The sequence below is a fragment of the Geospiza fortis genome, unplaced genomic scaffold, assembly GCF_000277835.1.
Source record: "Geospiza fortis unplaced genomic scaffold, GeoFor_1.0 scaffold40, whole genome shotgun sequence".
In the NCBI taxonomy this organism is placed as follows: Eukaryota; Metazoa; Chordata; class Aves; order Passeriformes; family Thraupidae; genus Geospiza; species Geospiza fortis.
Window position 1 is genome coordinate 13310330 of NW_005054297.1, and position 19250 is coordinate 13329579.

A 19250-nucleotide genomic window follows, 5' to 3' on the forward strand; every position below is an offset into this window, starting at 1 on the left:
ATCTTGTTGTAAAGATATGGGGGATTATAATATCCCATGATATTCTCTACCCTTGGTCCCTATGTCATGATGCTAGGCAAGTTAGTGTTTCTGACTAAATATTAATGGTTTTACAATCTTAGGAATGAGTACTCTGTCTATTGATGAATTGTACATTTCAGTTGTGCTTTTTAGATCAATACCTAATCAGTTTTGATGATATAAGTACAGGTGTATTTATTTTTAGTGGAGGAAGGATGAACTTCGTAATGTCCTAAAAAACCTATGCTTCTCTACTTAAAGGGGCTGATCTCTCAGATTATTTTAACTATGGCTTCAATGAAGATACCTGGAAAGCTTACTGTGAAAAACAAAAGAGAATACGAATGGGTCTTGAAATTTTGCCAGTTACCTCAACCACAAATAAAATTACGGTAAATAGTGCTTTTTTTGTATTGTACATGGTTTTTTTTCCCTGTAAAGCTGCTTGTGTGTCATAAGCTTGTTCTGCCCAGTTTAGTACATTTGTTAGAGTTTGCACCTGACTCCCTTCCCTAAACCTTGAGTGTTACTGTGTTGCTTCACTGGCAGTTTGTGTGGATAGTGTGACAGACAGCTACAGCTACATTGCATCTGTACCTTTATTGAGACTGTGGCCCATCATTTCAGAATTGTGTGGTATCTTAATGGGCAATGTGTTATTTAACTTAGGCTGAAGACAAAGCTATGGAACTAAGACCAAGTGCAGAGGTTCTCGATGGCAGATACCATCTTTTAAAGGTGAATTTTAGTAAAATTTTGTTGGTTACTCTCATTTTTCTTGGGTATTGCCTCCCATGCCAGCACAGACTGATAGAAGAACAACTGATATGGACGCAGCCATTATTTCATACTCTCATCCTACATCAGTGACTTTCTGTGTATGTCACAAAATGTGGATTAAAAACTGTTGCTTTGTTCATCACTCTTCTGCGAGCATGTGAGTTAGTGGCTTGGTGAACTAACAAATTTCCCAGTGAAATTAATTTTTCTTGATGTGATGGTTTATTTGTAGTTGTAGTGTGTTCATTTGTGCAGATTAAGGGATTTGTGCAGATGTGGTGGGGAAGCTTTTGTAGATTATGGCATGTTTGTTTTTCCTATGGCATTGTAGCTCTTACTACAATGTTTTGTAACAGTTACCCTTGACAGCTCTGATAAGAAAATCAGTCTTCCATATTTTTTTGTTACCCTTCTGCGGTTAGCTAACAATTAATCGAGTTATGTATAATAATTTTTCCATTCAGAAATGCTGGTTTTCAGAGAGTAGAAAGACCTACATGACAGCATTTATCTTAAGGATTGAACTTTTTTTTTATTTTCTCAGTTTCTCATTTATGTCTTTGATATTAAACTTAAAACTATACCACAAAGGTTATTTATTTTACCTATTCTTAGTATGTAGTCATTTTTGTTCTTGAACTGTCTTTGAAGTGACTTGGAACAGTTTCTTTCTCCTGTGTACTCCTGTCAATTGCAGATACAGAACTGTCAATTGCAGATGGGAGTTTTTCTCTTATGTGCTACTTGAGGATATTCAATTATTTTGATTTTATTTTAGCAAGAAAGGATCAGCAGGTTTCTGGGGCTTTATACCTTTCTCAGGTATCATTATAATAGTGCTATAGGAAGCAGAAATAGTGGACAATAGGAGTTAAAATTTGCAACTGACTGTAATCTCAAACTTTTCTGAAATGTTCTGAAGGAAAAAGGATAAGTAGTCCAATCCAAAACTTCCCCTATTTCCAGCTCAGTACTGACTCTGGTGATCAAACAGTACAGGTAATAATGGCGTTGCAAGAGTTTGTCATGTTTTAAAAGGAGTTTACATTTAATTATTCATTTCATTAACTTTTTTCCTTCTCTTCTGAAACAGTCTCATGTAATTCCCATTATATTTACGTGTAATTTATATTAATCTCCTGTAACAAGCAAGAATGTCTCCTACATTTTCCAATTGCTCATTAATTTGTAGAAGTCTTTTTCAGATAAATACTTTGACCTTTTCCACTCATATTTCTGGATAGGAAACATTAATTCAATTTTTAATGAATTTTAACTATTTATGTGCATTTTTATGGGTTTGGAAAAGATGTGCCCATGTTTAGAAGTGAGGTTCTGCAGAAACATAGTAGTTCACTTGCCTACAAGCTGTGAGATCACAGCTTATACAAGGTTATAGCATGAGTGAACTAGCTACATAGAGTGGTGTAGCAGGTACAGTGGGAGTGATTTTAAAAATTGAATCACTGTATATTTGTGTTTAATACTAACCCATACAGGTTTTTCTTTCACATGTAGCTGCTGCTGAACAAAACAATACTTGATGTACTCGCACCAAAGGTTTCGCATAGCTTTAATGGTGTCTTTAATAAAAGAAATGTCTGGAATTTTGCAGTACTTCAGCAACAGCAGGATGTTTCTGAAGTATTCAGTCTGAACTAAGGAAAAGTCTTTTGCAGTTTGCACAACCCAGAGTTGAGATGACTTCCTGGTATGACTAAGAAATCAAGTGGTTACTAGATCTCACAATCAGTGAGGGAGATTGAGAATCCATTCAAGTTTCTTGTCTCATGGTTTGCTGATAGTGGATAGCAGGCTTGTTAGATATCTTTGTTAAGATTATGAAAAGTTTTTTACATAAGTGTTCCTCTTTTAAAATTCAAGATGTAATTTGGTTCATACAGGAAATTCTTCAAGAAAATTAGTTTGGTCTGTTCACGTACAAATGAAATGCTTGGAAAATAAATATTTAAGCTGTCTAATCTTCTATAACAATTCATTCTCTGGCATATTGATTCTTATATATATATATCAAACACAGTACTTAAATAATACCTCACTAAAAAATACATAATTTTGCTAGTTGTGCAGAGATGAGAGTTTTTGAAATTCTGAATAAAGTTGGACTTACTTTCTTTTGGTATTGGCTGTGTGTTTGTTGAGTGTTGGAGCTACTGCACTTGCGAGGATAAACTAATAATGAAACATTATTTTGAAGGTACAGCAAGGCAGAACTGGAAATTTGGAGAAAGAATTGGCAGTGCAGTCGACCAAACCTGATTTCACATCTCCTCCTGCCTTATTCAAATCAGGAATTCCAACAAACAGGTCAGTTAGCTGTAACTCATGACCAAATAACTCTTTGTACTGTTACCTCTATGTCTTTGAAGTTTACAATTTTTGTAAGAAAAAAAAAGGAAAATATGTTTTTGTAACAGGTAATAAAAGGGTAGAGATATCCTTATCACATTTACCATAATCATATGAGTCCTATACTACCTTCTTGGCTCTTTGGGAAGAAGTAGAGGAAAAGGGGAGAAAAAACAGCGGGACCAAGTAACAAGACAGTTACAAAAATCTATTTGTTGATTTATGACACTGTTTTCTGTGTATAATTAAATTTGCCATCATAATACTTCTGGTTAGGGTCCTTATGAGTATTTTAACTAACTTATTTTTTCAGTTAAACAAGATGGAATCTGACAGCTATAACTTTAACAAGTGGAGGAATTCCTGGAACTAGTCTCTTTCCTGCAAGGCAGCTTTGGTTTCTCCATATTTGAATATTTTATTATACTTTCTTCGAAAATTAGAGAAAGTATTTCCTTACTGAGTTCCTTCTCCCAGGCCCAGGCTTTAATAAGTTCTGTCTTCTGTATCTAAGCCACTGCTGTTTGTTATCTGGCACTTGGCTTAGGATGAATCCATGCTTCTACTTTACTTGAGTTATTTAGTGATCCTGTCTAGAAGTTTTGGTTCTGTGCAAATTAAAAGCCCTTATATTGCATCATATTACAAACAATGGTAAGAAAGGTAGAACAGGTTGTTCATTGGACACTTTGGTTGTCAGCCATTAAAGATGAGGAGCTATGGCCCATCTTTAGCACTGCATCCATAAGTGCCTTGACTAATTTAGAGGCACTTGTGTTCAGTTATTCCATCCTGTAAGAGTCAGTTCAACACCCAAATGTGTGTGTGTTGGGGGGAGGGTTGGGGGTGGGGGGCAGGAGGAAGTCAATCATAGCCTTGCCTGTATTTTTCTTTCACTTCTAGAATATTCCTTCTGGTAGCCTAAACTTTTCTCTGAGCTATCAGGTTATGCTGCTCTGTGTTTAGTAGATTTTAGTTCTGTTTGTCTGTTTTTCTTAGTCAAAAGAAATGAGAAGAGTTTTCCAAACTTTGTGCTAACCCTGTAACTACTTTTAAAATTTTCTTTTCTGAATTGCTTTCAATGTATGATATTCTTGTAACAGAGTTCTCAAACTGGAATGTATTGTTCACAGGGTAAGGATTCCAAATCTATGTCTAGCATAGGTTTTGTTACAAGATTTCAATTCTTTGTTTATCTCAGTTGTGGACAGAAAACCTCTAAACTACTTTCGGAATAATTAACAACCAGGATATTAAAATGTAGTTAGGTTGAAAGTTGTAGAAAAAATGCATTGTGTAGATTATTTGGTTGTGTGAAATTTGCAGGTGTGATGACTGTGTCACTTCCTGACATTTATTTTGAGGTATCACTTTGTGGCATATCACTTTGACAATTGTATCGCTTGTGCATTCCATTGGTAGAATAGGTTGTGTTGTATGTATTTGGTGTGAATACTGTAATTGTAAGTTGTTACAATGACAAAACTGACATCTTCCCTTATTTAATACCTGCTTCCATGGATACACTTGCTTAAAATACATTATTCTGTAAAGAAAGGTATTTCTACCAAGTGGCCAGAAGAGGTTTTGAAAGAAAACTGTATGCTCAGAAGTCTGAGTAACTCAATGAGAATATATATTGAGTCTATGAGAATATATATTAGCTGTGTGGATTTTATATATTTCTACATTAATGACTTATCCATAATGCATCTACTATTTTCTGTTTCTAAGTGCCTGTATTATTAACCTGTATAACCAGATAATGTTTTAGGGGTTGGACTAATTTCTTTCTTTAGTTAAGAGTTTATTATTTAAAATAATTGCCTTTATGCCATGTGGTATTTGCAATAGCCTTGTTGAGAAATTGCTGGAAGCATTTCCAGAGAAGTTCCAGAGAAATTAGCTCATCAGTGTAGTGGGCTATTTATCAGCTTTATCTGTGCTTATGGCTTTCTGTAAACAGATATTTTAAAGAAAATGGATTTCTGATCTTTTATTTCCATGAAAAATACCAGTTCAGCCTTGCAAGACTAAGTGATGGAAACTCAGGTGTTATTTTGAAAAAAAGTGTGTTTTTATACAAATGGTTTCTTTAGCAAATCTGTTAGGTTCTTATTCATATCAGTTAGTGGTGAGCTCAGCAAAGTTGAGGCTGTCCTCAAGAGGAGGAAAATAAACCATGAAATACATAAGCAAAACAAGAAAGAAGAGAAGAAATATTGAAGCATATTATAATTCCATACATATTAGACTATACTGTAAGTCTACTGAACAAATGTGGCATCCCATAGTTAGTCTGATTCTGAAGAGTCATATGGGGGTGTTCCAAAAAGCAGCTTATTTATTTTATCTGTGGTAAGGATAGGGATTTTTGAAGGTATGAACTTGGAAAATAACTGGGTTTGCCTTCTTTTTTTCTTCTTTTTCCCCCCTCTTTCTCTTTGCTCTGTAAAATCTAAGCTGAGCTTGCCAAATGAGATTGAGTTGTCTTTCTGAATTAATCTCCATGAAAGTGATATTCTCAGTGTAAATAGCTCATAAATAACCATTCTCTAATTAGAGTGAGATAACTCAGAGTTGCTGGAATGTTCCTTTCAAGCTACACTTTGTATGAACTCTGCTGTGGGTTCATGTGCATCCCACACATGTGGATTGCCTTTTTATGTTTCAGAGGATCCGTTGGGAATGCATCTGTATCCCAGGTGCCTCGATCACGTAAGGGACAGACCAAGCCCTTCCCTTTCTTTGCTTACAGCACTGAGACAGAAACTCAGTCTTGCCTGCTACTTATCACAACTCTTATTTAATGTCTAGGGAGTTGTGGAAGTTTCTCCTTGTGCCATCTTGCTGTGACTTAATATGTGTGTGACTTAACATGTGATTGGAGGTGTCATCTGCTGCTTCGTTTGCAACTGAATCTATGCTTTCTCTAGTTCAATTTCAAACTCTTTTAGTGAAATTCTCGATGAAATTGTTATTGCAATCTTGGAAATAGAGAATTTGTCAAGTTCAAGGTATGATGGCAAAATCCATCATTATGAAAAATAATATCTTGGCAGTTGTTGGGAAGAACAGTGGACATAACACTATACAGCATTATTTAAATTATAAATATAAAGTATAATCTCATTGAGATTGAGTGAACACAGGTATATGCTTCAGAATCTAAAAAAATTAAGTGAAACTGTTTATTTCAGAAAAAGTGATGCCTAGGAGCCAACTAATTGGTAGTCTGGGTTTGCTTCATTTGATACTGCAGTGGTGTGTTTGGGCTGCTTCCGAACCCAGAATTAACATTATTGTAATACAGTTGGGGCATATATTGCTTTTAATGCCCCATACTCTTGCATTGGTGACATTGTGTGTGTTTTCAGTGCTGATTCTAAGAGTTGCTGGCAGTGTGCAAACAGGACAAGAGAGGAAGAGTCTTAATTCTGCTGTGTACATCACTCCCAAGTGGAAGTCCTGTAAATCAGTGGTGTGAGCCAGGCAGGGACTTCGTGCTGTAGGAGTGTTATACACAAGGACTAAAGCTAGGTAAACTGAATTTTCTAGGATATGGTTTAGATAATTAAGAGAGGGATACCAGTGATGGAAGAGAACAAGTGTCTTAGAACTCTCAAAACAAATGCACTGTCCTTGAAGACTAAGATGGTGAGAACATAGGTTTTAACAACTGTTTTATAATACCTATGTTCTTAATTCAGTTACTTAAAGCAAAATAATAATCCAGTGTAGCAGTACTGGAAGGCCATGCAAGACCACTGGGGGAAGTTTAGAAAAGCAGATGTTGATTATTGGAACAATCTAACTTCTAGCATGGGGTATTGGAAGACCAGAGAGTTTCTGACACTTCCGTTGTATAGATATATTGCTGTGTAGTATATACTCTTTAATTGAAGGTATGTTCTTGGACTCTTGTACCATCGCACTGGTTTTGTTTGTTTTTTTAAAAATTCCAAACTGTTGTGCTTAATAAGCTTACTTTAACATCTAGGAGGAAGCTCTAAACCCAGATACTAAAAAGCTCAGAGGACAGGCATTTGTATCATCCTCAGTATGCAGTCTGCTGTGAAACTTCAGATAATCTCTGAGAGATCTGACTGTTACTTTATGCTCTAGTGTCTGCTGTGTCTTTTTCAGTTGCATTGCAATCTAGGTATCTGAGCAGTTGGAATCCAAGTTATCAGTCTGGCAGAACTCTGAGCTATAATTCCAATTTACAGTTGTTCTCCCTAATATTTGTATTTGTGTGGTTAGTAGTACACTAGACGCAAAAAAAGACAAGAACTCCTGAAACTAGAAATATTTTTTTCTTTCTATGGATTTGTTTTCTGTGGAAATTTCAGGAAGGTTTTTTCCAGTCTTTTACTGTTCTATATCATGCTGTTGGTAAAAATTATCAGTTTCATCTACAGTGGTTTCCCTTATAGGTGAAACCACAGGTGAAAAACTGTGTCTCTTGCAGCTGAGGCCCAGATTTTGTACCTTTGTTTCTCTTAACCATGAGCACTGTCATTTTATTGCTCATTTTCTAACAAAGTTGACCCAGGTGAATCCTACTTTTTAACCTCTTTTAGAAGTCAACAGTGGCCTGCAGAGCAGGTAGAATCATGGAATGTTAAGGGGTTGGAATGGACCTAAAAGATCATTTAGCCCAACCTCCCCTGCCATGTGCAGGTACATCTCCCCCTAGACCAGGTTGCTCAAGGCCTTAGTCCAACCTGTTTTTTATAACTCTTATGCTGACAGATTTTGTTATATCTGCATAAAAGTTACACAATTTCTATAAACCTTGGTTTCTGGTATTTTAGGGCTGCAAACAGAAATAGTCACTATACTTTAGATTATTCCTCTCTTCAAAATAGTGATTCCTGTTGTCACAAACATCAGGCTTTAGTTTTACTAGGTGACATTCATACTTTGTCGTATTTTGTCATATTTTCTGGTCTGATACCTGGAGTACTTCATTTGTGTCTGTGTATTCCTCTAAGGTTAATTTACTGAAGATTTTGAGAGATTGATTATACATTGAATTTTAGTGGTTTTGTTTTATGCTAATGTGTTTTCTTCTGCCTTATCTTTGTTTGATCTTCCATGGAATCCTTCATTATGGTTTCATGCAATTTAGAAAATACTTCTAATTAATAGTTTATAGCTGGTTTACATTAGATTTTTTGAGAAAGTTCTCCTTGATTTATTGTTGTCTTACTGAAGCTTTGTGATCTTTGTTTAGGTTTTTTTTTTGTAACAGCAAAGCAGAAGTACTGTCTTTTATGGGGGGGAAGGAGACTGCTGTGGAGTCAGCCTTTGTCTTTGCTTATGAAAGTCTTTTTTGCTGCATTGTTTAGTTCTGTACTCTTGCATAGTTCAGCAAATGTATCACCTTTAATGTTCTTCAGAAATAGTCTTTTGTGTTTTCTACAGAAGAAAGAAGAACTTGTGCCATTTAGAATGAGAGAAGTCCATAAGGCTTTTTTTCTCTCACCTTTTCTTTTTCTTCCCCCTTTTCTGATTCTGTTTGTCCTGTGTTGCAGGCGGATATCTGGCACAATAGATGTGATTGGACAGTCCATCACTATCAGCAGGGTGGAAGGACGACGGCGTGCTAATGAGAACAGCAACATACAGGTTTTACATTGCAGTTTTGCATTCTATTTTTGACTAAAAGACATTTTTGCTTTCCCCATAGCTTCTGACTAAAGCATCACTGGATGTGAATGAGTAACACATAAGTAACTTTAAGTCCCGAAATAAAGTTTTGGCGGTTACCGAAATATATTAAGATGAAGTATTTGATAAATTTCAAAAATGTTTTGGTATACCTCTTACTGAAAAGAAATGAGTGATATTGCAGACTTACTATCCAGGAGACAGCATTGACTCTGCTAGATCTGCATGGGATTGTGTTTTGTTTATGGAGTGAAAAGATAAATATTTGAACTCCCCATTTGTCCCCCTATTCCTGTCAGACACTAATGCTGGAAGTGAAAGCCTCCTTGTATGCAGTTTGAGAAATGCAGTCTTTTAAAAACAAGGAAGGAAGGAATAAATGGTTAATAAATAGCTGGTAGTAGTTTGTTTTTAATTATATTGTAGTACTTTACCAAAAATTACAAGATTAGTCTTTATGGTTTTAGTCTGGACTTTTATTATCCTGAGAAAGCAACTAAATCTATACAGATAGACTTCTGAAGAATTAGAGAGAAGGATCAGGGTTGCTTGGTGCTCCAGTTGCATTTCCATGCCAACTTAGGTTGAGGTTAGACAGTGAAAATAGTAAAGGATTGTAGTGCTGATATTGAAAGCATTACCATGTGTTTTTCATCTGATCTCAGAGTATTTAAGGAATTTATTATCTTGGGTTGTTTTGATGCTTTTCAGATTGATTTTTAAATATTTTCCATTATATAAATTTAAGGTGCTCTTAGACCTTTGAAGGTACTTGGCAAATAAGGGACCCTGAACATAGGTGTATGCAGGTAGAACTTACACCATCTGAATATGGGTCTTTAGATGTGAAGTGATACTTTCCTATTTTAGTAACTGAAGGAGAGGAAACCTGTCTTGTACTCTTTTCACAAAGCAATTGTAACTAGAGTTTGATATTTTACAGGTTCTCTCAGAACGCTCTAATCCTGAAGTAGACAGTTTTACCAAGCCACCTCCATTTTTCCCTCCAGGAGCTCCACCTACTCACCTTCCACCACCTCCTTTCCTCCCACCCCCTCCAACTGTCAGTACTGCTCCACCTCTGATTCCCCCACCAGGTAAATATCCTGCACTATATAGGATGTGGATAATGAGAGATTTGTTAACATCAAATTCTTGAGGTGCATTGTGCAGAATTTCAGAATTTCATGTTCTGCTCTTTTCTTAAGTGTATCTGCAAGGCAAACCCAGAAACTTTTGTTTTTACTTTCTCAGTAAGCATAATCTCAAGTAGTAAATAATTACTTAACTGCTGGTTCTTGTGTTCTTGAAAATGTTTGAAGTGAGAAGTTGTTTTCTGTAATTCAGTAACTGTTAATGCCATTGAGAGGTACATGTTAACACATTATTCTACAAACCTTAGAACTAAAAGTATGGCATACCATGAATTTATGTCACAAGCTGGATTCTCTGATGTCTAAGGTCAAGGCAGCAAGAGAAGTTCTAATTACCCTTTTCTCTCACAGCATGTATGAATTCCCACAAGTCTGATAGTATTGCATTTGCTCCATATCCTTTCTTCCAGTTAGAAGTCTTATTAGTCCCTGATGTTTTTTTCCAGTGTTCTGTGTCTGTGAATCTTAGAGGAATCAAAGCTCTTTGAGAACTCATCCCATTGTTAATCTGTTTTGAAATTTACTGATATTTACCAAACATTTATTGAAATTTGGCGTATATGGAATTTTACTGGGCATTTGCACAAGTGGTACAGTGACCTGTACTTCTCATTTTAAGACAGTAAGTTCAAAAGGATTTGGCAAGAAACTAAGAACTGTCAGTGAGAAATTAAAATAGATGGAGAATCTTTGTGGTGTATTTGAGTAGGCAAGTGAAGCATTTGTCTATAGAAGAGACTGATTTAAGATGGAGCTGCTTTCTTTATATTCTCCTGGTCCTTGAATTCTTTAGCTTGACTTGTTCTGAAAATTATGCTGAGCAGTTTCTTTGCTATTCTGCTTGCAGAGGAAATATTTTAGAAGTTTCTCTGTTAATATTCTTATGTAGAAGCAAAGAAGTCACATTATTTGAGTGCAACTACTATGAGCTTTTATAGGGTTTACATCCTCATAGAAGTTGCTTCTTCAATTGTCCCTCCTAATTTTAAAACTTAACTCATTCTACCTGGCAAGCTCTGGCTTTCGTCCGTGATGGTCATACACAAAAATCACAGCACATAGAAAACTGAGGAGAAGAGACTTAAAAATGAAATAATTCTCTGCCCTTTTTTTTTCTTTTTTAAAATAAATATAAGAAATAGAGTCTCTGAAGTGAGATTATGGTAATGCTCTGGTGTTTTTGTGAAGTTTCCTTACTGGAGAGGGGGAAGGACAGAAAGGGAATGGATGTGGCAATAATGCTTGCTGTGGTTTTAAGCTTCATTTAAACCTTTGTGATAAAACAATATATGTAATGCATTGCAACTTTTTAGAAAGTAATTTTTTTAATTGTAATTGGATTCACAAAAGGTGTTCTAAGTTGTATATTATCAAAAACATGAGAACCCCCCTCACAGATACCCCAGATGCTCTTGGTGCAGGGGTGTCACATACAGGTACTGGACTGTTCTTATGAAACCTGTCACCTGTTGAGATTTTAAAGGTGAAGGAAATCCACATGTGTTGCAGATCAAGCCAGAAGGTTTGGCTTTTGTCTCATGGTTTACAGGCAGGTTTATGACACAGGCTTGTTCAGAAGGTCTTCTGGAACATCCTTCTGTACTTCAAGTAGATTCAAAAATAATGATTAAGAGCTGTGGATTTAGTTTCCTCAGGCCTGTGTTTTAATTGTGCTGTTGCCAGCTCTTTATCATCAAAGCTGTTCCAAAAATAGGTTCTACCATCCCTCCTTGGTTCACTGGAGTAGGAGTAAAAAAACTACACTTACCCAATATTAAACTGGAACTACTTGCCAGAAAATTTAAGTATTCCAAATATAAAACATCCTCCAAAAGCGCCTTTGAGAAAGGATCTTGCTTTGAAGTTATGTCTCTTGTTCTGTATTCATTCACTCTTGTGATTCAAATCTTTTTTGAGGAGCAAGTGCTGGAACAATTTAAAGCACCAAATGTAGAAAATTCTCAAATAATCCTAGGAGATGACTGGCTGTGGCAAAATATATGCTAGTTTCTGTTTGCTAGGTTAATTTTGCTAAAGCAAAACATGTATGCTTGTTATCAAGGCTTTAAAAGTTTGTTTATGTGCTTTGGTTTAAGTCTGTAGTAAAAAATGTGACATGTATTTGTGATTTAGGAAAAAAATTTCTCTGAAATACTGAACTTCTGTTGCATAACTTTGCAATGTATGCCAGGCTTTCATGTGATTGCTCAGGCTTGGCATCCTAAGTGTGTATTTCTAATCTTTAGATACAGAGAATTTGACCTAATTTAGCCTATGGCAAGAGAACCAAGTTGAGATATATAACATTTCTGAGGGCTAGTACACAGTTCAGCTAATTTACAGTATATTGTTAAACTCTGGCTGTGTTGTTCATGTTTGATTCCTTGCTCCACAAGCAGAGCACGTGTGGCATTGCTTTCCTTTAGTAAAACATACTTGATTTTCTGCAAATGCTTACCAGCCCTGAGCTAGTAGGATGGTATACAATGTTCTGAAGGCAGTTTTGAGCATGGTAGGTAAAATGGTGCACTAATGACATTTGAGTTGCTTTTGGCACACAAGTCTGAGTATTTAGGTTTATGCTGGATGTATCTTTATGGCAGCACAACGATGTCATAGGGACATGACAAATTTGATACTAAGCCACATTCTTGCACTGGTACAATGTAGTCTCTTCATTGCAAAAAATGACAAAATATTTCAGGGTCTTTTCTCAGAAGTAGTAATTGGCTGGTGACACTACAAGTATATTTTCATACACTTAGAAGGTAATGGAGTAAAGAGTTAAGAAATTATTTTCCATTAACTGAAGCTTATGATTTTTTTGTCTTGTTTTGTGTCATATTTGTGTATTAGTTAGAAAGGTGAGGAAAAACATTTATTTAGATCTTTTTAGATTTTTTTGTCAATTTGGCACATAGAATCTTTCATCCTTAGTGATACCATCAAGTAAATTAACTTTTGTTTTAAAATTATATAAGCATTAATCATGACTCTTTAAAAGTCTTTAACGGTTTTTGTGGGAAAGTATGCTTATGGGGTTTTTTTGTGTAATTCCCTACATTAACCAATTCATTACAATTATTTGGGCATTTGGTCTCTGGATATTAGTTGTATTCAGTCTGTCTTAATTTTGTTTGAATGGTTGTTAAGTGAAATTTTTCATTGTCTTTTAGTCTTGTGATATTTTTACTTTTAATTCTGCACAAGATAACATTCTTGTAAGTGAGGAATACATTAATTGTTTAATACAAACTTTTTCCTTTTGTAGAGACAAGTTAGCTGATGGATTTCCAGGCAGTTCTCTGGATAATGCTGAGTGATATTTGCAGTGTTAACAATATACTGGTTTTAGGGCAGCAGTTGAAATTTTTTGTGGTATAAGGTGGAGGTAATAAATCACTTTGAGAGAATTTCTGGTATTTTTCTAGCTTATGTTCTTAACATTGCTATACTATAGCAATTATATATTATTATATATTATATAATACATACATGCTTAACCTTTATTTATTATATATATTTTTTTTCTATGTTTTAGGTTCATGAAGGATCTATTAATTAGAACAATTAACCAGAAAAGATTAATAGTAAACACTTTGGCTGTGCAACAGTTTGAGTCCTTAATCTTGACTTTCTTTCAGGAATTTTCATCAGGAGTGTTTGGTCTTTTAAATGTTACACTGTCAAAAATTTTGTGGTGTGGTACCCATTGTTCTTAACAACTGTAGTGCACATTGGAAAGCTTGTGTGCTGGTGGAGAGAAAATGGCTCATGCAGTTCAGAAATTTGGCTGTTCGATTTCACTGATTTGCATTTTGGTTAAGAGATCAGATTTTAAATCTTCCAGATTGGACAGAAACCTCAATTATATTTCACCATATGTTTAATCCTATAGGATTAATGCTGTTAGGAATTAATGTCAGAGAAATTGCCAACAATTAGTGAACTTTGATATTGATCTCTGTTCCTCTGCTTCCTTCCTTTATTCTGTCCTGTCAAGTCAGTCTGGGAGCAGTTGGCATTTCTAGACATTATAAATGTGTAGATGTAGTAAAATGTTGCTGCCATACAATAATATTTTACTTTTAATGTTGAACTAAAGAGATATATGTAAGTTTTGTCATGTGGCCAGTACTGTTCTGTGTGAATGCTTATGCAGTTATGTCACTACTGATGAAAGCATTTGGCAGAGTTTTCTGTTTTCTCCCTCCCCAAAGTTTTGCCATGAGCTGTCAGATTGAAAATACATACTTTTTAATGGAAGCAGAATTGTTGATAACTGAAAGTGTTTTATACCTGCTGAAGTAGTCTATTTTCTGCCAGTATTGTTTTAGCCCAGTTTATTATATAGCAGTGTTATGTGTTCAGTTCAGGTAAAAGTAGTTTTTTGCAAAGCATGGGAAGATAAGAATCTTTGAAGTGTACAAATTATTTTTACCTTGTAATAATTCCTTTCATAATCAGTAAGATAGATTTATATGTTGATGCAGTTAATTTTGTTAGGTCGGCTAATTTAGTTGGGAACAATTTTCTCAGCTTTTAGTTATGTTCATAACAGCTTAGCTAGATCTGAAAATCAGGTTAGAGTAATTCTTGCACATATTTCTGTTGAAGGCTGCTCCTTTCTGAGATAGGTACAAGAAAATAGAGAAAAAACCAATCTTTTTCCCTCCACGTAGCAAATGAATGATGAACTGCAGTGTCATAGCATTGACTCAGCCATCTGTATTGCTTACTGCTGCCTGAATTCTTTGTTCATGTGGACCTACTGTTTCCTGTGCCAGGCCATTGAAGGTCAGAGGCCAATTGCATTTCCTTCCATGGAATGTAAAATAAAGCAAATGTAGTCTGTGGGATGTTGCTTTCCTTCTGTATATTAAGCATTTTAGAATTATTAATATAATTCTAACCTTGAGGCCCAGAGTCACTCTACACTGGTTTTGCCTCTAAATAAATAAGATCTTAAAGAATAGGAATGTAAATCAAAAGCTAGATTTCACAAGGCTTGTATAAAATTTTATCAGTATTAATGTGACATCTTGACCTGAGGACACAGAAAATGTGCTGTCATTCTTCTTGATCATGTATGCAGTGAAAGCTCAGTCTGGTTTCAGATCTACAGATAAGAAACTATTACTTTAACTGATATTTGTTGTCTTTCTAGGTATACCAATAACAGTGCCACCACCAGGTAAATTTGCTTAGATTTTTTTTTCCACATTTGGTTGAGAGATGAGAACTTAACTGATGTGCAACTTACTAACTTCTTTCAGTTTTATAGAAAAAGAGTTATGTGTACTAAACTATATGTGCATATGTAGGCTCAGTTATTTTGATGCTGGGCAGAAGAGAAATTGTATGAAAATGCTGTTGACTAGTGGACCTAATCAGCCAGTTTTCTAGATGTGTATTTCCTTCTTTTCTTTAAAATATTTTTTCTCAGCTATGCAGTTAATAGTTTTGATTGTTGTTTATTAAGTTTTGTTAGAATTTGCCCATGCTTTTATATCACCGTATTTTTAAGAATGATGAAGTTTTAATTTGAAGCACTGATAATATGTGTTTCATGTTTTGCCTTTGTCAAGCTGAAAAGTAGGTCTTAGTCTTACAAAATAAAACCCATTTACATGGAAACAATTTTTCATTGTTCTCTCTGGGATTTGTTTGCCATGGTATGCTTAGCCTAGTTCTTTTATGTGTTTATGGGTGATAGATTTTTACTTTTTCCCCTCCTTACCCAATTGTAATTGTTACAGGTTTTCCACCACCACCTGGGGGTCCTCCACCTTCCCTCATACCCACAATAGACAGGTGATTATCTCTTTAAAATCTTACTAAGCAATCTATCAGTATTTTGTAACTGAAATAAATGAATAATACTCTTGCATTGCCCATTGTTTTATGGATTTACATCTAGGAAAGGGGAGACAGCTTCAGATTTTTACAGCCATTTTACAGAAATGTTACTAGTCTCACCTCTCAACGTATTCTTTGAGTAGGTTACTTGGCCACTTATTAGTTTAGTTATGACACAGTATTGAAATACCAAATTAGTTACAGTTTTTATAGTAAATCAATGCCAAGACAGGGAATGATAAATAAAGTATTCTTTAGTAGTCTGAAGGCTCATTTATGTGATCTGTATACTTTTCAGCTATCACATCCTTTTTTATAGATGTACACAAAAATTTGAGCACAGATTCAAGCCCTCATAAACTATAAGAAATGCCAGAGTTCCACAGAATCCAAATTTGCATTTATATTCTGTTCTAAGTGTTCAGTTGTAACAGGCCTAACCTGTTAGGCTAGGAATTTTTCAATACCATTTTTTATATGCATTTATATGTATGAACACACATATATTTGTATATATAGATATAAATATATAAAAGGAGGAAGAAGGTTGGCCAGCACAGCCCTTGAAAAATATTTGTATTTTGCTGGAGGCCAAAACCAAGTCATATACAAAACTCACTTAAGATGGTACAAGCCTCTCGTCAGTCCTCTGGATCTCACTGAAGGAAGATGCACACATCTGTTCCTTTGAAGTTGAAAATTCTGTTAAAATACATGATACAGGAGGATGATGGAAAATCTCTGAGAAAATCTTTATATGATTTAAGTGAGAAAAAGTCCTAACTTAATACATAATATGTGCACTTAAGTAAATTTATTACTTTGTACTGACAGTTGCTGTGAATGAGTGCTGCTTCTGATTGTATATATTGTATATAATATATGTATATTATAAATATGTAGCTGTTTATTGAAGGAGGTAGCTTTGTTGCTAAAGCTGAGTTTCAATATGTATCTTTAGTATGCTGAAACTGGTTTTGCATGTATGTTCCACAGTGGACATTCTTCTGGCTATGATGGTCGTCCTGTTCGTGCATTTTCATATGGCAGTGGTAAGTAAGCAAGCTTGCTGGCTTTGGAAATTTTGACCAGTGTGATACCAAATTGTTTGATACAGTTATGAGGATTTTAGCTAGAAGACTAAACAGGTCCTGTCAGTATTTCATTATGAAAGCTCATTGCTGACCATTGTAAATAGATACATACTGTTGCAAATTTAACTATTGGTAAATACTATTGTTTTCCTTATTATCTTTTGCTGCTGCTTTTGCAGAACTGTGATTTTGAAGCATCATATACCATAATATGGGCTGCAATTCTCAGGGAGAATTTTTCAAGGATTTAAAACAGGAGAACAAGTACTGTTGACATATCATCAGAATTTTAATTACTAAGAGCAATCATTCAGAAATCCTGATGATGTACCTCTCCTTTGAAAAACCATTTGTCTAAGACACTATAACCTTCAGCTATACTGTTGCAAAGTCTGTCTTTATTTTTTTTCTTTTTTTTTTTAATTACTGTTACGGGAAAAAAAATCTGATGTTGGAAAACTTGACTTTGTGGGTTTTTTTCAGTAAAAGTGAAATAAGAATGAACTAAAATAAAAGCTTCATCATGTGCCACCAAATGGGCATCCACAGAATGTATGCTGAGTTTAGAACTGTTACATAACTTCTTGACCCAAAGGAGAAAATAAAGAAGATAAAGTAGATAGATTTATAAAATTATTTGGGTTAGAAGGAATCATCAAAGATTGTCTATCTCAAGCCTCCCTGCCATGGGCAAGAATACCTTTCACTAGATGAGTTTGCACAAAGTCCTGTCCAGCCTGGTCTTGAACACTTGTAATGGTTGGGCATCCACAACTTCTCTGGGCAACCTGTGCCCTGCCTCCGTCATCATAAAAAATTTCTCTCTTATGTCCAATCTAAACCTACCATTTTTCAGAGTAAAACCTTAGCCCCTTGTCCTGTCACTACAGACCCTGGCAAAAGGTCTCTCTCCATCTTTATTTCTTATAAATCCTTTTGCAGTATTGAAAAGCCACAATAAGGTGTGCCTAGAGCCTTTTCTCCTCCAGGATGAACAACCTGAACAACATAGGAGAGATGTTCCAGCTCTCTGAAAATTTTTTGTGGGCCTCCTCTGGACCTGCTATAACGTATCTTTGCTGTACTGGAGTCCCAAGAACCACCTCTCACAAACCTGTTGGCCACTCTTCCTTTTGATGCAGCCAGGATACAAATGGCTTCCTGGGCTGCAAAGTCACACTGCTGGCTCATGTTTAATTTTTGCCCACCAGTATCCCCAAGCCCTTCTCTGCAGGGTTGCTTTGAATCAGTTCATCACCAGTTTGTACTGACATTGAAGACTGCCCTCACCCTAGTGCAGGACCTTGCATATTGACAGTCACTACCCTCTACCTTCAGCACATCTGCCATCCTGCCCCATGCCTGGTGCCTTTTGTTTCAGTTGAATTCTGTTGCCTTGCTCCTTGTTCCTTTGAGCTCTAGCTGGTGAGAGGAGAAATTGTAGGGGAAGTTTAGTCCATTTCTGAGATGTGTGATGTTCAGCATAGATCAAATATTCAGCAAATCTCTTTCCCAAATGTTCTGAAGTTTTGAGCATGGATATACCAAGTGACATTTTGTAATGGCTCGCAATTTCTTGAAGTTGTAGCAGTTCATAGAGTAACAAGTAGTACTTTTGACATTGTAAGGATCCTCATCAGTTATCAAATGTTTGCTTTCATGCATTGGAAGCTTGGTGTGTTTTCAAGAATTCTTGGACAAGAATTCATAAATATCAGCTTTACACAGACTTCTTTTTTAGCAGTAATTTAATTGTGTTTTAGCAAAAAGGTAAAACCTGAGATGTACAACTGAGTACATGCTGAGTATCATAAGGAAAGCAGTCGTACACATACATACTAATGTATGTATGTGGCATCTTTTACATAGTCTCCAGTGTAGAATGTTTTTCACTTTGGTGTCTCTTTGTTAGAATTTTCTATTCTGTCAAATATTGTCAGGGACATAAGAATATTTCGAAGTTTCATGTTGACCTTTAGAGATGATGGCATGCTTGTGTTGTTGCAGCACCAGTCCTAAAGGATGACTGTTACCTTGATCTTGCCAGCACTGAATTTTAACGTCTGCAGCAGGATTAAAATATTGTTTGCCTTTATATGATTATGGAGACCAAGGAGCACAGTCCACTCCTATCTTCCCCATGTGCTTCCAGTGTATCTTGTATCTCTATTGCAGCAAAAGCTTTCATATTTGCTGCACAAAGCAATTGTCTGTCTCAAAGCTGTCTGTGTCATAGGGATTTTTCAATCTGTAGAGACCCAGTGGCATTTTATCACTGTTGCTTATCTCTTAGTGA

At 35.5% G+C, this 19250-nt stretch overlaps 1 protein-coding gene across 1 annotated transcript in view; it reads left to right on the plus strand.

Moving 5' to 3' along the window:
• The window catches only part of FIP1L1 (factor interacting with PAPOLA and CPSF1), a gene marked incomplete at its 5' end in the record, with an annotated part of 37611 nt that overhangs the window by 9816 nt on the left and 8545 nt on the right, over nucleotides 1-19250 (plus strand). The window contains 8 exons of the mRNA XM_031055704.1: nucleotides 283-413; nucleotides 691-759; nucleotides 3020-3129; nucleotides 8712-8805; nucleotides 9791-9944; nucleotides 15169-15195; nucleotides 15761-15815; nucleotides 16857-16912. Coding sequence (XP_030911564.1) covers nucleotides 283-413; nucleotides 691-759; nucleotides 3020-3129; nucleotides 8712-8805; nucleotides 9791-9944; nucleotides 15169-15195; nucleotides 15761-15815; nucleotides 16857-16912 — 696 coding nt within the window. The remainder of the gene's footprint in view (nucleotides 1-282; nucleotides 414-690; nucleotides 760-3019; nucleotides 3130-8711; nucleotides 8806-9790; nucleotides 9945-15168; nucleotides 15196-15760; nucleotides 15816-16856; nucleotides 16913-19250) is intronic.